Source organism: Bos grunniens, chromosome 1, assembly GCF_055505025.1.
Source record: "Bos grunniens cultivar Pamir isolate PY7600 chromosome 1, Bosgru_T2T1.0, whole genome shotgun sequence".
Classification (NCBI taxonomy): Eukaryota; Metazoa; Chordata; class Mammalia; order Artiodactyla; family Bovidae; genus Bos; species Bos grunniens.
The window spans coordinates 69068925-69083514 of NC_141165.1; the positions used below are offsets into that span (position 1 = coordinate 69068925).

The following is a 14590-nucleotide window of genomic DNA, read 5'->3' on the forward strand; positions in this document are numbered from 1 at the left end:
AACCCTGCTTTTTTTTTTTTTTTTTTTTAACTAATGGTAATCACTTAACATTGGGCCAAAATTTAACATTGGGCCAAATTTGTGGGAAAAAAAAATAAACAAAAGCTGTGAGTCACATGAATACATAAACATTCTCCATAGGTCTTATTCATAAAAACATGTATCTACTCACATGAGGGTATATATCTTGTCTCTTCCACATAGACCATTGCTAGCTGCAGACCCAAGCTCCTTCTAAATAATAAATACTTCAAAAGTAATTAATCTATGAGTAATTCCAAGCTTTTATTATAAGATGTTAAAGTGAAGAATAGAAAGGTTTGAATGTGACATAAATTAACACAAATTTCCAGAGTTTTAAGCCCAAAAAACATTATTTGGTAAGTCTCTGGTGTATTGCTAAGCAATAAAGGAAATGCTTTCCTTTATAGACTATGGACATTATGCTCTGAAGAAGAGAGTCTTCTCAATTTATAATGTTGGAATTTGAAAAATGTTTCTTTAGTCACTCATGAAGTGCTTTTATATTTAATTTTCTTTAAAATCTCCATCTTTCATAGAAAACAACTGAGTTTCAAGTGCCATGATAAAAAGTGACATGCCCTATGCTTAATTTGCTATGTAAATTATACTGTCAAGCAAATATTCTCTCACAGTTCAAAACAGGGAGTCCCCAGGGAGAGAAGGCAACTAATAAGAGAGAGTCTCTTTCCTGTTTTATGCTATTTATAAAATATTTTGGGCATCACCCCATGCAAACATTCCAAACTGAGAAGCATACTCTGTTCCAAAGCTATCTAGGCCAGAACTGTCCAATATGATGGTCATTAGCCACCTAAGGCTGAAGTAATTAAATTAATTTTATTTTACTTAAGATTCTGTAGCCTAGTCTCATTAGCCATGGTTTAAGTGCTCAGTCAGAGCCAAATGTGGCCACTGTCTACCATATCAGTCAGTGCAGGGTCATAGGACACTTTCATCATTGCAGAAAATGTATCCTGGACAGTGCCACTCTAAATAAATATCCTCCCTTCACAAAGGTGAAAACTTTTTTTAATGGTACCTTTTCAGAAAGGAGAACAAAAAAATCTATCACTTTTCCTCCTTTCCAAGAATTTAAGAATGTGAGACTCAAATGTTTAACAGGCTGTCTCAAGGTCACAATACCAGTTCATGAGAGAACCAAGACTCAAGTCCTCCTCTCTTTATCATGTTTAGTCCCAATCCATTCACAAGACTTTTTCATTTAACGTGAACGTGAATGTGAAGTCGCTCAGTCGTGTCCGACTCTTTGCGACCCCATGGACTGTAGCCTACCAGGATCCTCTGTCCATGGGATATTCCAGGCAATAGTACTGGAGTGGATTGCCATTTCCTTCTCCAAGGGATCTTCCCAACCCAGGGATCGAACCCGGGTCTCCGGTGCCGTAAACAGACGCTTTACCGTCTGAGCCACCAGGGAAGTCATAGGCTAGGAATAAATGGCTTTCATTTAAGGCTAGGAGTAAATGGCTCTTTTGAGTGGCTACAAAAATTTCCAACCCGCATCAGTTCCTGACTTCTATGAAACAAAACTTCCACAAGTCTCCAGCCTCCTTCATTACTATTCTCACCTCCCTGGGCACCTACCACCACCATCCTTCTCCCTCTTCAAACTCAAATCCAAGTTGGCACAAAGTCTCCTTTGATCTCCTCTCAGGCTTCCCCGGTGGCTTAGACAGTAAAGAATCCACCTGCAATGTGGGAGACCTGGGTTCGATCCCTGGGTTGTAAAGATCCCCTGGAGGAGGGCATGGCAACCCACTCCAGTGTTCTTGACTGGAGAATTCCATGGGCAGAGAAGCCTGGCAGGCTACAATCTATGGGGTCACAAAAAGTCAGACATGACTGAATGACTAAGCACAGCCCCAATGTTCTCTAAGTCAAAAAGCTATGCCCTTTTCCATAAATCCATGGTCCCAGGTCTCAGAAGAGATCCAAACTTCCAACCCCAGCCCTCAAGCTGAGGTGCTCATCCAATCTTATCTGGGAAACCCATCCACAGAGCCTATACAGCCCCTCTGCTGCTGCTGCTGCTGCTGCGTCGCTCAGTCGTGTCCGACTCTGTGCGACCCCATAAACGGAAGCCCACCAGGCTCCCCTGTCCCTGGGATTCTCTAGGCAAGAACACTGGAGTGGGCCGCCATTTCCTTCTCCAATGCATGAAAGGGAAAAGTGAAAGTGAAGTCACTTAGTCGTGTCCTACTCTTATCGACCCCATGGACTGCAGCCTACCAGGCTCCGCCGTCCATGGGATTTTCCAGGCAAGAGTACTGGAGTGGGGTGCCATTGCCTTCTCCATACAGCCCCTCTAGTACCAACCAACTCTAAAGCAGAGACCTGCCCTGAGTCCTTGGCCCTTCCCCTAGCAGTATCCATATAGAGCAGTTTCCTTGGACATATTCCTAGGTGATCAATTCTGAGCCCTAGCCCCATGACAGCCATGCTGTCACTGTGCAGAAGCTTCTTGGGAGTGGGAGATATTGTCCTGCCATGGGCAGAAACCTGTCAGTAATCAAGCTGGACTCATCTTCAGGCCATCCTATAGGCTAGGAGTGGCCTAGCTAAGAGTCCATATCAGGATGGTGAACTCTTAATAGTATGTCATTGTCTACTTTCAAGTAATATAAATAAGACAGTGGATTTTATTTTTATGAAATTTATGACTTCAGAAATGTTCAAATTAATCACACAAGGAAGAAGATCTGAAAGTAAGCCCCAGATGCACATACCTGCAAAAATACACATATACTACAGAAGAGTTACAATATTTATATTGGGGGAAAGACCAAAAAAAGAATGCTTTTTATAATTGTCTATAATTTTTTTGCTAACAAAACCTTTTAATTCATATTATTCATCCCTATGTTCTTTGAATTATTATTTAGATTTAGCACACCTAAAATATTATAGCTAAAAAGAAACACAAGTCAAAGCCATGTCCTCTTCCAGAAAATAGAATGCCAAGTACCTTGGAAGCAATGTTAAGAGGAAAAGAACCCCACCTCCCTCCTTTCAAAAAGAGTTTACATAAACACAGAAACAGAGGGGCAGAAGTACAAATGTGGAAGACATGCTTTGACCTTGGTTCTACCAAGTCCCTTCCTCCACCACCCACGTGGCAGGCCACAGGAGACACGTTTAAGTATTTGAGGGAAGAGGGGAATGTTGGCTCACTCGTCAGATCTCTCAATCAGTTGTCTGTGGTTGAATACGAATATCCACTCCAAGATACTCACTAGTCAGCAGCCTCCTTGCCTTTGATGTTGACGGCCACAGTCAGGAGGCATTTGCTTAGTTCTCAAATCACCAGCTGCTTGATTTGCAGCAAAATACTTATAGTCCTGGAGATTCAATGCTTTTATTTGTAGCAAGATTATGATAATTCCAACCTCATAGGATTTTTTAGTAATTAAGTGAAATAATATATGCAAAGTGCCTGGCACACAGTGGGGCCTCCACAACAACAGCTGCTGTTCCTTTTGTGATTCCATGCTGCCCTTTATATGGCGACATTAGCAAACCTCACCGACCTGGTTTTTTTAAGTGCTCGGAAACGACCATATTTAGAAGGTCTACACCATTTCCAAATGGGTCCAGATGAAAATGGCCTAGACACAAGGTCTGGCCTTGTCTCCCTTGTCTTTCTAACCTCAAGCCTTCTACTCCCAACCCAGAACAGCACTACTGTGCCCAAGGGAACTTCCATAAAGGATGAGGTTGTTCTTTTCTGGCTTGTGGTCCCTATGCCAGGTCCAGACTTCTTCCCTTAATGAACAAGAACAAATCTCTGCTGCTAAGTCGCTTCAGTCGTGTCCGACTCTGTGCGACCTCATAGACGGCAGCCCATCAGGCTCCCCCGTCCCTGGGATTCTCCAGGCAAGAACACTGGAGTGGGTTGCCATTTCCTTCTCCAATGCATGAAAGTGAAAAGTGAAAGTGAAGTCGCTCAGTCGTGTCTGACTCTTAGCGACCCCATGGAGTGCAGCCTACCAGGCTCCTCTGTCCTTGGGATTTTCCAGGCAAGAGTACTGGAGTGGGGTGCCATTGCCTTCTTCGGAACAAATCTCTAAAGAACCCCAAATCCTACCCAGCTCTAATGGCTAACTTGCTTTCCCTACCTCGCAACCCCCCAGTACTCTGCATGTTCACACTTTGGTCCACATAAATGCTGCTGTATCCGCAGGGAGACTCCAGGCTTCTCTCCACCCAAGAGGCCTCCTTGTTCACAGTCATTGAGTATTACAGAGCAAGCACACCTAGTTTTTTCTATTTGAAAGCGGAGACACAAGGAGAAAGACCTGAGCGAGAAGGTTACTGGCAAGTAGTCTGGATTTCCAGTGACCAATCTCAGGGTCTCTGGTATGAAGTGATAGCTTAGAGCTGAGTTGAGGATTGCTGAGATGATAAATTAGAAGCACTTGGCACAGCGCCTGGCACATTGTAAGTTCCAACTAAGCGACTGCAGTTGCTCTCAGTCTTAATTATTACTGCTGTACTACTACCTGGAAAAATCAGAGGAATTGCTACTATTGCAGTTACTACACTGGAATGCTCATGGCCAAGTAGAGATGGCAAAGATAAGAACCTCATGGCTCCTCCCAAACACTTGTGTTAATTCTGCAGTAAATATGATCAGCATCAACACTCAGCTGCATATTAAAATCATCCAAGAGCTTTAGAAAATCTTGGTGCCCAGGTTATATGCCCCATACCAATTGTCAGAAACTCTAGAAAGGGAACCCAGACATCAATGACTTTTAAAGGTGATTCTAATGTGTAGCCAAGTTGAAAACCATAGTTCTAATGGCTGCCTTACGAGGGTAATACCCTTATTGGAATTTCTACAAACTTGTGTTTATAACTCTATTATCATACTAGTCCCCTTCTAGGTAAATACTTTTAGGTGCTCCAGTGAATACCTGTACCCCCACAAGACTACTCCAAACCAGGGACTATGATTTATTCATCTTTGTAACTCCATAGGCAATGATGCATAATCATAATAATGATGGTATTCAGCTTTTGTGGCACACTAAATAACCCTATACGCCTCACATTGGGCTATAGTCTTCACAAACATCTCTCATTTAATTCTCACAAAACCTATGGGGTAAAATGCTATTGTTAGCCTCAGTTTACACCTAAGAAATTCGAGCCACTCATGGGTTAAGCAACTTGTTTGAATGGGTAGTCGGACATCAGAGGCTATGCTCTTTCCCATTAAGTTACAGAAACCTCAGTGTCACAGAGTGGGCATTTACCAACAAAATAACAACATTGGTAACAGTATCACCCACACTTATTGAGAGCTCCCTCTGTACCATGAACTACTTTGATCCCTTTAACTACTTTATTTCATTTAAGTCTCAAACACACACTATAAGACAGATCCTACTATTATTCCCTTTTATGAGGAGGAAATGAAAACTTGGTAAGAAGTTAAATAATTTCAAATGAGTTCATTCAGGATAAGATAGGGATTTGAACTCAAGTGTGTCTGATTTCTGGCTCTTAATGGCTAAACAATACTGCATTTATTTGTTAATTCACCAACAGATGAATGAAAGGACAAGTGAATAAGTGAATGAATGAATGATCTTCTTAAGTCTCTCTCTATCCTTGCCTTCTTTATCAACATTCTCAGCAAGCCTGCCTGATTTATGAGAAGCTTAACTCCTCTTGTAGGTTAAAGGAGGAAAAAATAGCAGTGAACTAGTTCTATCCGAGGGAGGAGGAAAGGGAAATCAACACGGAGGAAATGAGTCTCTGCAAATTTCCAAAGATTTGGAGCAGAAGCCAATTTGTTAGTTTGCAAATGAAAATGCCGTCTCCGCTTTTCACTACTCTGTTTCATGCCTTTAAAATTTAAACAGGAGGCTGAACATCTGCTATGTGTATTGGAAAATCAGAAGGGCTGCGAACACTAAACAGAAGATGTACTGGATATTTTCAAATGTTTCCAGTTGCTAAGCAACACACTTCCTGCTTTCCAGGCACCTTAGTTAAGTCACCTGGGCTTCAGCTCTGAGGATGTCTTGAATTAAACTTCCAGCCATAGGCTGTGATACACAAAGTATTGAAACAGAACCACAATAGAGGGCATTTGATTTTATACCATTTTTCTGAGACTTGTTGCTAGCAGCCATCACTGTCAGTGCTGGATCAATAGCAAAAGACAGGTTAACACAGTATTTTTTTTTTTTTTAGAAACTCAGTTTTTTATACAGTAAAACTCCTTAACGCAATGAAATACCAGGAAGGGCATTTCTGAAGTAGTTTAAATATAAATTACGGAATATTTTTAAATAATAGAACTGTGTTCATTTGGTCAAGTTCAGTCATTTCAAATGAAATGACAGAATTGTGAAGTAAAAATTGAATTTTGGTGAGAGTTGAGAATTGTTTTTAATTAACACATTAACAACCAGTCTAAGCAATTCTAGTACTTGTTTACCAGTTGCCTCAGGATTTTATTTGTACTGCTCATTCAAGCAATACATGTATCTTATTCCATCTTCACTACAATTCTGGGAGAAAATATTTCACCATTTTTACAGATAAGATAGCTAAGACTATGTGGATAAGATCCCTGTCCAGAATTCATAGTTGGGTCCCAAAGACTTTTAAAGGAGCTGAGAATAAAAAGCAATTTCTGCCCTGTGCTTCAATCCCAGCCTACACCCTGAAAACACAGTTACCTTTTCTGGTGCCTGAAGCCTGCCCAGAGCCACAAGACCCCAATCAGCCCAAACCAGTCAGCTGGGCCTTGTCAATGCTTTGTCTGTTCAGTTTCCTAGCCCTAGTATATGCCCCCAGGGATCTGAAGTAATATAGTTAGATGAAAAATACCACTGGCATGAATTATATGAACTCGATGACACCTTCAGGCCATAGGAATAAAGTTGGGGCCAGCTCCACCTCATTCACAGAGGTAGATTTCCACAGATCCCCAGATTCCAAATTATAATCACTTCTGAACTTCTCATTTCTTCCTTTCCCCATCACAGTCCCTTAGCCACTGAAATCCAGATTGGGGAAGAAGACAGAGCCTAGTCAGGGACTTAGGGGAGAACCTTATCAGATGGACATGATTCTCAGGTTCCTCATTGCAAACCTCAATACTCTACATTCTAGATTTGCATGCCAACAAGAGGAAATCTACCCTGTGTTTCTTCCTTGTTTATATAAAGTGTTATAATTGGGCCCAAGACCAGGACACAGATTGTTTTCACGGAGTTCCTAATGCAATTAAGTGTGTGTGTGTGTGTGTGTGTGTGTGTGTGAGATTAAGGCAACAAAGAAAAGCCATTTTGCATATGAAAGCTATTCAAAACATTCAAATTTTTCCTGGTACTAAATGCGGTAGGGAGCAAAGTTTGAAAGTTTTCAGTCTTTTCTGAAGATCTTGCTTATTTTATTTTAATATTTAGACCTCCTTTTAGGTATTATAATTCAGTCTCTTATGTCTCTGCTGAGGCCCTGGCCTTCAGCTGCTTCCTCTGTTATATCCATTATGCATTCACTTATTTAACCCATATTTCATATTTGTTGAGTACCTACATTGTACACGGAGAAGGAAATGGCAACCCACTCTAGTACTCTTGCCTGGAAAACCCCATGGATGGAGGAGCCTGGTGGGCTACAGTCCACGGGGTCCCAAAGAGTCGGACGCGACTGGGTGACTTCTCTCTTTACATTGCACAAGGAGCTGGGGCCCAGTGATGAACTAAATAGACCTGGGTTCTGCCCTCTCAGAGATCGCCATCGAGGGGACATTAATTGAGCACCACTTACTGAATACCAAGAATGATGCTAATTGCATTATTTCATTAGCTTATTAAGTTTTCATTGCATTCAGTCCTCACAATAACCACATGAAGTGGATATTATGATTAATCTCTTCTTACAGAGCAGAAAACTGAATCTCTGAGAGGTGAGGAAATGGCACTTGTCAATAATAAGTCAAAATTCAAACCTAGGTCTTTCAGAGCACAGACACTTAACCACCAAGCCATTATGCCTCTATGTGTATGGCAAATATTTGTACATATTTTAATTGTGAAAGTTAAAAACCATAGTACAAAAAAAAAAGAAACGCTCTTAACATCATGCCTGGCATATGGTCCGCAGCAGTTATTTTTATTCTCTCCTCTTGCACAGAGAGAATGTAACTAATCCTGAGCTCTCCCAAACTTATATCACAGCCATGTCATGTCCCCTTGCTAAGTCCCAGACAGTCTTCCTTTTGGCCTGGCCCTGTTTCTCCTCTCAAAACAGATTCCCTACTTCAGACCTGCTGCTGCTGCTGCTAAGTCACTTCAGTCATGTCCGACTCTGAGCGATCCCATAGACGGCAGCCCACCAGGCTCCCCTGTCCCTGGGGTTCTCCAGGCAAGAATATTGGAGTGGGCTGCCATTTCCCTCTCCAATGCCTGAAAGTGAAAAGTGAAAGTGAAGTCGCTCAGTCGAGTCCAACTCTTAGCGACCCCGTGGACCGTTGCCCACCAGGCTCCTCCGTCCGTGGGATTCTCCAAGCAAGAATACTGGAGTGGGTTGCTATTTCCTTCTCCATCAGACTTGCTAGTATTCTAGTATTTGGTCTACACTGGACATAAGCTACAGTCCTTGCCTGGAGGGGTTCACTAGGGATGTAGACCCTCAAACAGGTATACATAAGTGCTCCTCTAGACTCTAGACTCGACCCTTGTGCTCACAGGGTAGCGGGGCAGTGGAGAGAGCAGCTATTTCTTTCTAAGACAACTGGGGAAGGCTTCAGAGAAGAAGCAACTTTGAACTAGGTCTTAGAGGACCAGTGGGAATTTGCCAAGTGAAGACAGAGGAGGCCACTTGGGACGTAAGGAAAAGTATGTGTAAGGATGCAGACAAGGGAGAAGGCATGATGCGGTTATGAAGGAGGACCAGTGAGCAGGAGTGAGTAAACCAAATTTGAAAAGGTAGGTTGTTGCAATGCTATTAAGAAGGGTCTTTGGGGTTAGACGAAAGAGTTTGTACTTGTTATCCTGCAGGTGGGCAGTGTCGCTCCAGTGGAGGCTTCTCAGCAGCAGTGACCAGACAAGATCCATTTTACTAACATCTAATGTCTGTCAGCATGTGGCAAAGCTTTCGCGTTAGAGGCAGGGCACCTCTCTTTTTGAGAGATTGAGAAGAGATTGGCCATGGACATCACAGCCAAACCAGAGTCTTCTGTCTAGAAATAACTGCTGCTTTCTGAAACTCTTCATCTCTGATTCTGAAATTCTGTATGTCTGCCCTGGCATTTCTATAACACTGAAGATAAAAAAGTATTTGACCACTTTATTTATTTTGGACGTAAATTACAGAGATTTTTGAAGGTTCCAACCTATTTTTTCAGTTTGAGAATTTAAAAAAGAGAGAGTTTGGGGCTGATCTGAATAACGACTTGTGTTCCCAAGAGCATTGTGCTTTGGTAAGCAATGTTGGCTGATTATTGCCTCATGCATTTCTGGAACAGCTGCCTGTCTCCTTTTAGAGCTCTATTCTAGGGGGATTGCAAGAGCCACAGATGAGAATTTAACTCCTGAATACTCAGTTCATTTGGATAGAAAAGAGATGAAAGAGCAGTGGTACAGTTGTGATTATTCATTTCAGAAAGTTGGTGGTTTTTTGAGGCAAACAGTAAAAGCTCCTTCTATGGACTCAAACGAAAGTTTTGTGTGAGCAATTCCTCTGAAGTCCACCTGCTCAATATTTTGATGTATGTCTACCAGTGTCTTTGAACCAATTTGATTTTCAGCGAGGATTCATTATTTATTTCAAGGAAGGACAAGTTAAGGCCTGCATCACTGAGCTGTCTTTCTGTTTTCTGAGTCCTACTATAAATCTAGTTTATTTGGAAAACCACACCACGCTCCTGTGGTTGGATTTATTGCCACGTCCAGCAAGAAACCAGCTTTCACTCATTTAGAGATTATTAAACACTACATACTTGGCTTTCTTTAGATGCTCTGTGTATTTAATCAATGGAATTTAGTTTCCTACCCACTTCTAATTTTAATCACATGATATAATAAAGGGCTATAGACTTAGTAAACTTCCCTTTCATGGTCAGATGACAACTAAACAGGACTGACCAGGACTCTGCATTAACAGAAGCTAAGATTTTGTAGGAAGCAAGACAGGTTGACAGGCAGTCCTATGGCCCTGATTGAGGTCTGGAAGGGATGTTGGAATTATCTACCCCTCTCCCATGCTATGGGCTTCCTAGGTGGTGCTAGTGGTAAAGAACCCACCTGCCAATGCAGGAGACATGAGAGATGTGGGTTTGATCCCTGGGTTGGGAAGATCCCCTGGAGGAGGACATGGCAACCCCCTCCAGTATTCTTGTCTGGAGAATCCCATGGACAGAGGAGACTGATGGGCTACAGCCCATAGTGTCCCAAAGAGCCAGGCACAACTGAAGAGACTTAGCAGACACACTCCCACGCCTTATAACCATTCTCTACAGCCCTCCTCTCCCTGCTTAGGTGTCTGTTCTTAGTGCCAGTTGTTCTCCACTGAATGCACACGTCCCTCCTCCCCAAATTTACAATTCAACCAGCTCCCAGTGGTTCTTCCATATTAACCATGGACTACTCATTCCCAAAGGATGGAGCAGATCATTCTTCAGCTTTCACTCACATACTTTGGCAATGATCTTGCATTTCTTGCAGAACCAAAATTAGGACTTATATTTCTTAATATAAGGGTTCACACTCCCTGGGGTTTGCTTCAACTAACTCCCCAAGCCAAAATTGGACAACTGAGATTAAGATTCCCTTCTCTTCACATTAGGCAAGATAACTGGCTTCCATACTTGGGAGATAAGACAGCTTCAGGGAGGTAACCTCTCAACAAACACAGTAAATCCTCATACTGATGTGTCCCTTTAGGTCTTACAAAGACAGCATTATCAACTTATTCAGCAAGAATTTATTGAGTGTCTGCTGTATGTCAGGCATTCTTCTCCACTAAGGGGTGCAAAGATGAATAAGAAAGCCTTTGTCAAGGGACAAAGGAGGTTAGTGATGGGAACTTACCAGGAACCGAAAGGAGAGTGAGAAGTTTTGTCGGCTCTGGCATCTTTGGTTACAAAAGAGGCGACTTGATCTTCAATGACTCCTGAGGATCAGAGGTGAGAGCATTACTCCCCAAGCCCTCCATCTTCCAGTGACTTGTTCCACTTCCACCACTTATTTATCACCGATAAGTGAATATGTCCCATTTATTTAAGTAAAGTTTGCCTATACCTCTTTCCTTCAGGATTACCTTTATTGTTTTTAATTGTCTGCCTTTCTAAGTACAGTCTGTATTGTGAGCTCCTCTATGAAAGCCACTCTCCTCCTCTTTTCTGGATGTGCTAGATCAGAGCAACCTCTGGCCAGTCACCACTCATGTACCTGGGATATAATAGTGTCTTATTGGGCTGTGCCTGGAAAGGGATGTTTTCCTATTACTTCCTCTCTTGCTTGTAGGTGTAGTTTTATTGCACTGTGTTATATAAGGTAAAGAAAAATAGCCTTGCCAAGTACTGAGATTTTGTGTCTGTTTATCTGTCTATCTAACCTACCTAATTTTCCCCCATGAGAAAGAAAAGTTTTCCCTCATAAGTTAGATAGGCCTATAAGATTAGGAACATTTTTTAAAATCTGTTGCCTCACTCTGGAGTTAAAAGATCAGCTTTAAAGCCAGTGTGAGCATTAATGACTGTGCTACCTAAGGCAACGCATTCAGTCTTTTCTGGCCTCAGTTCTGGGTCTGAAACACAGGATTGAGTGAGTTCTAAATTGGAATGCAGTGGACAATTGTTTCAGGCCATAGGTCAAGTTGGGACAACACCAGGGCTTAGAAAAGGCCCTAGAGTTTATCCTCTGCCCCACACCACCAGAGAAAGCTCACCAGAAAATAGCCAGTATACTTTAGTCTGATATGCTTCTCCGTATCACTTGGGCATTTTGCTGACCTAACCAAATAAATGGTCCTACAGACATCATGGGCTTCCCCAGTGGCTCAGAGGTTAAAAGAATTCACCTGCAATGTAGGAGATGCAGGAGAAGTGAGATCAATTCTTGGATCGGGAAGATCCCCTGGAGGATGAAATGGCCACCCACTCCAGTATTCTTGCCTGGAGAATTCCTCGGACAGAGGAGCCTGGTGGGCTACAGTAAATGGGGTCACACAGAGTTAGGTAGATATGACAGAAGGGACGGAGCATACATGCACACACAGACATCATAGGGACACAAATTTCTTCCTGTCTCGTGCTAAACTCATAGACACGGATGTGGGGTCCTGAGTGTTATGAGACCTGTCCCTTCACAGAGGCAGCCAGGCCTCCAAATGGCAGTTCAACTTGAGCTAGGGACCTCCAGCGTCAGGGGAGGGTCCCTGAGCTGAGGGGCTCTCACAGCTTCCAGTCCTGCCCATGACTGTTTCAGAAGCATCACTGCACTAGGCTGGGCCTAACCAGTTCTTTCCAGATCAGGGCTGCTTATGGAGTACAGAGTGCTACAGCTTAGCCCAGTTTCTCACATGTTCAACGCTCGCTTTATTCTTTCCCGTGAGTGACAATTCTTGAGTGTCAACACACTCTTCTTTCAGCATACCAAATCCTGCATGAGGCAGGGCTGGCGTTGTTCCAAGCAGGCCAAAGTCATGGGTTCTCTCTCGATGATGTCTTTTAACCACAAGGGAGTTGCAGGATCTTTGAACATTTCTGTGGATGTATTTCAAGATTCTTCTCTTCAGGCTCTGGCAGTTCCACAGTTTACCTTGATCCCCGGTGAACAGGTTGGGAGAGCCTGTCATTATGACTCTTACGTGATGCTCTGGGCTTCTGAGCCCCTTCACAAGTGATTAACGCTGCTCTCCAAGAGCAGGCAGTGGCATTTGTCTTCACTGTGTTCTTTCTCCAAATTTGATTTCTTTTTCTTTTTGACTCTTTTTTTTGCTTCCAAAACATGTTTTCCTCCAGTGACTTGGGAATGTGTATGATTTTCAAACAGAACAAGTTCACAGTTTTTGTTTTCTTCTGTTCAACATCAAAAACACTGTTGTAAACTGGAGACATAAAGCAGATTGATCAGCTTCTACAGCCTTTATGGCCAAATATTTCTCTTTTTTCCTTATGTTTTAAAGTCATCAGATAGTAAAATTGACTCTTTTTTTTTTTGGTGTTTCATTCTATGAATTTTATCACGTCTATTGATTCATGTGGGCTTCCCAGGCGGCAGTATTAGTAAAGAACCTACCTGCCAATGCAGGAGACATAAGAGATGCAGGTTTGATCCCTGGGTCAGGAATCCCTCTAGCGGGCTACAGTTCTTAGAGTCACAAAGAGTCGGACATAACTGAAGCACGCACACACACACATTGATTCATGCCACCACCATCATAATCAAGACAGAGTTTCCTTAACCTGTTGCACTTTTATTCTCAAATCTTTCCCGCACTCCTATATGACAACCACCACCATATAGGATCAGCTTTCCCAGAAGACATGCAAATGGAATCGTAGAGCATGTAATCTCCTGAGTCTGACATTTCCATTAGCCCAATGCATTTGAGACCCATTCACTTTGTAGTATGTTTAAAGAGTTTATTCCCTTTTACAGCTGTGTAGTATTCCATTGTATGAGTGTACAATAGATGTTTATCCATTACCTTCTGAAGGATATTTGGGTAGTTTCCAGTTTGTGGCAATTATAAATAATTTGCTATACTAATTTGCGTATAGATCTTTGTGTGAATGTGCGTTCATTTTTTCTGGGATAAATGCCTCAGAACACAATTAATCAGATCACATGGTAAATGTATGTTTAACTTTATAAGGAATTGCCATACTAAAGAAAAGAGTGACTATACCATTTAGCACTCATATTAACAGTTTACAAGAGTTCTAATTTTCCCACATCCTTTCAAGCACTGAGTGTTACTGTCAGTATGTTTCAATTTTAGCCATTTTAATAGATGTGTAGTGCTTTCTCACCTCGGTTTTAATTCACATTTCCCAAATGGCTAATGATGCTGAATATCTTTTCATGTGTTAGCTTTCCATCTTTATATCTACTTTGGTCAAATATCTGTTAAAGCCTTTTGCCCATTTTAGGAAATTAAGTTGTTTATTTTCTTACTGTTGAACTTTGAAAGTTCTTCATAAATTCTGAATGCAAGTCCTTTGTCAGATATGTGATTTGCGAATATTTTCTCACAGTTCATAGCTTTTATTTTCATTCTCTTAAAAGAGTCTTTGCAAAGCAAAAACACTGAATTTTGATGAAGTGCAACTTATCAATTTTGGTGTCACATCTAATAACTCTTGGTTTACTTCTAGGTTACAAAGATTTTCTTCTTTGTGTATATGTACCACAGCTTTCTTATCCATTCATCTGCTGATGGACATCTAGGTTGCTTCCATGTCCTGGCTATTATAAACAGTGCTGCAATGAAACATATACACAATGGAGTATTACTCAGCCATTAAAAGGAATACATTTGAATCAGTTCTAATGAGGTAGATGAAACTGGAGCC

The 14590-nt window shown here is 41.9% G+C and overlaps 1 protein-coding gene across 4 annotated transcripts in view; it reads left to right on the plus strand.

The window, feature by feature from the left end:
• The window catches only part of KCNMB2 (potassium calcium-activated channel subfamily M regulatory beta subunit 2), a 302287-nt gene that overhangs the window by 179686 nt on the left and 108011 nt on the right, over window positions 1–14590 (plus strand). The window contains exon 1 of one of the 4 annotated variants that reach the window (XM_086394957.1): window positions 8931–8996. The exons of 2 other annotated variants lie outside the window; for them this stretch is intronic. Coding sequence is in view for 1 of the 2 variants with exons in the window: in XM_086394936.1 (XP_086251062.1) it covers window positions 11175–11194 (20 nt within the window). In the remaining variant the exon portion in view is untranslated. Of the gene's footprint in view, window positions 1–8930; window positions 8997–10816; window positions 11195–14590 lie in introns of those variants that run through there. One more of the 4 variants, XM_086394936.1, reaches the window with a different exon arrangement.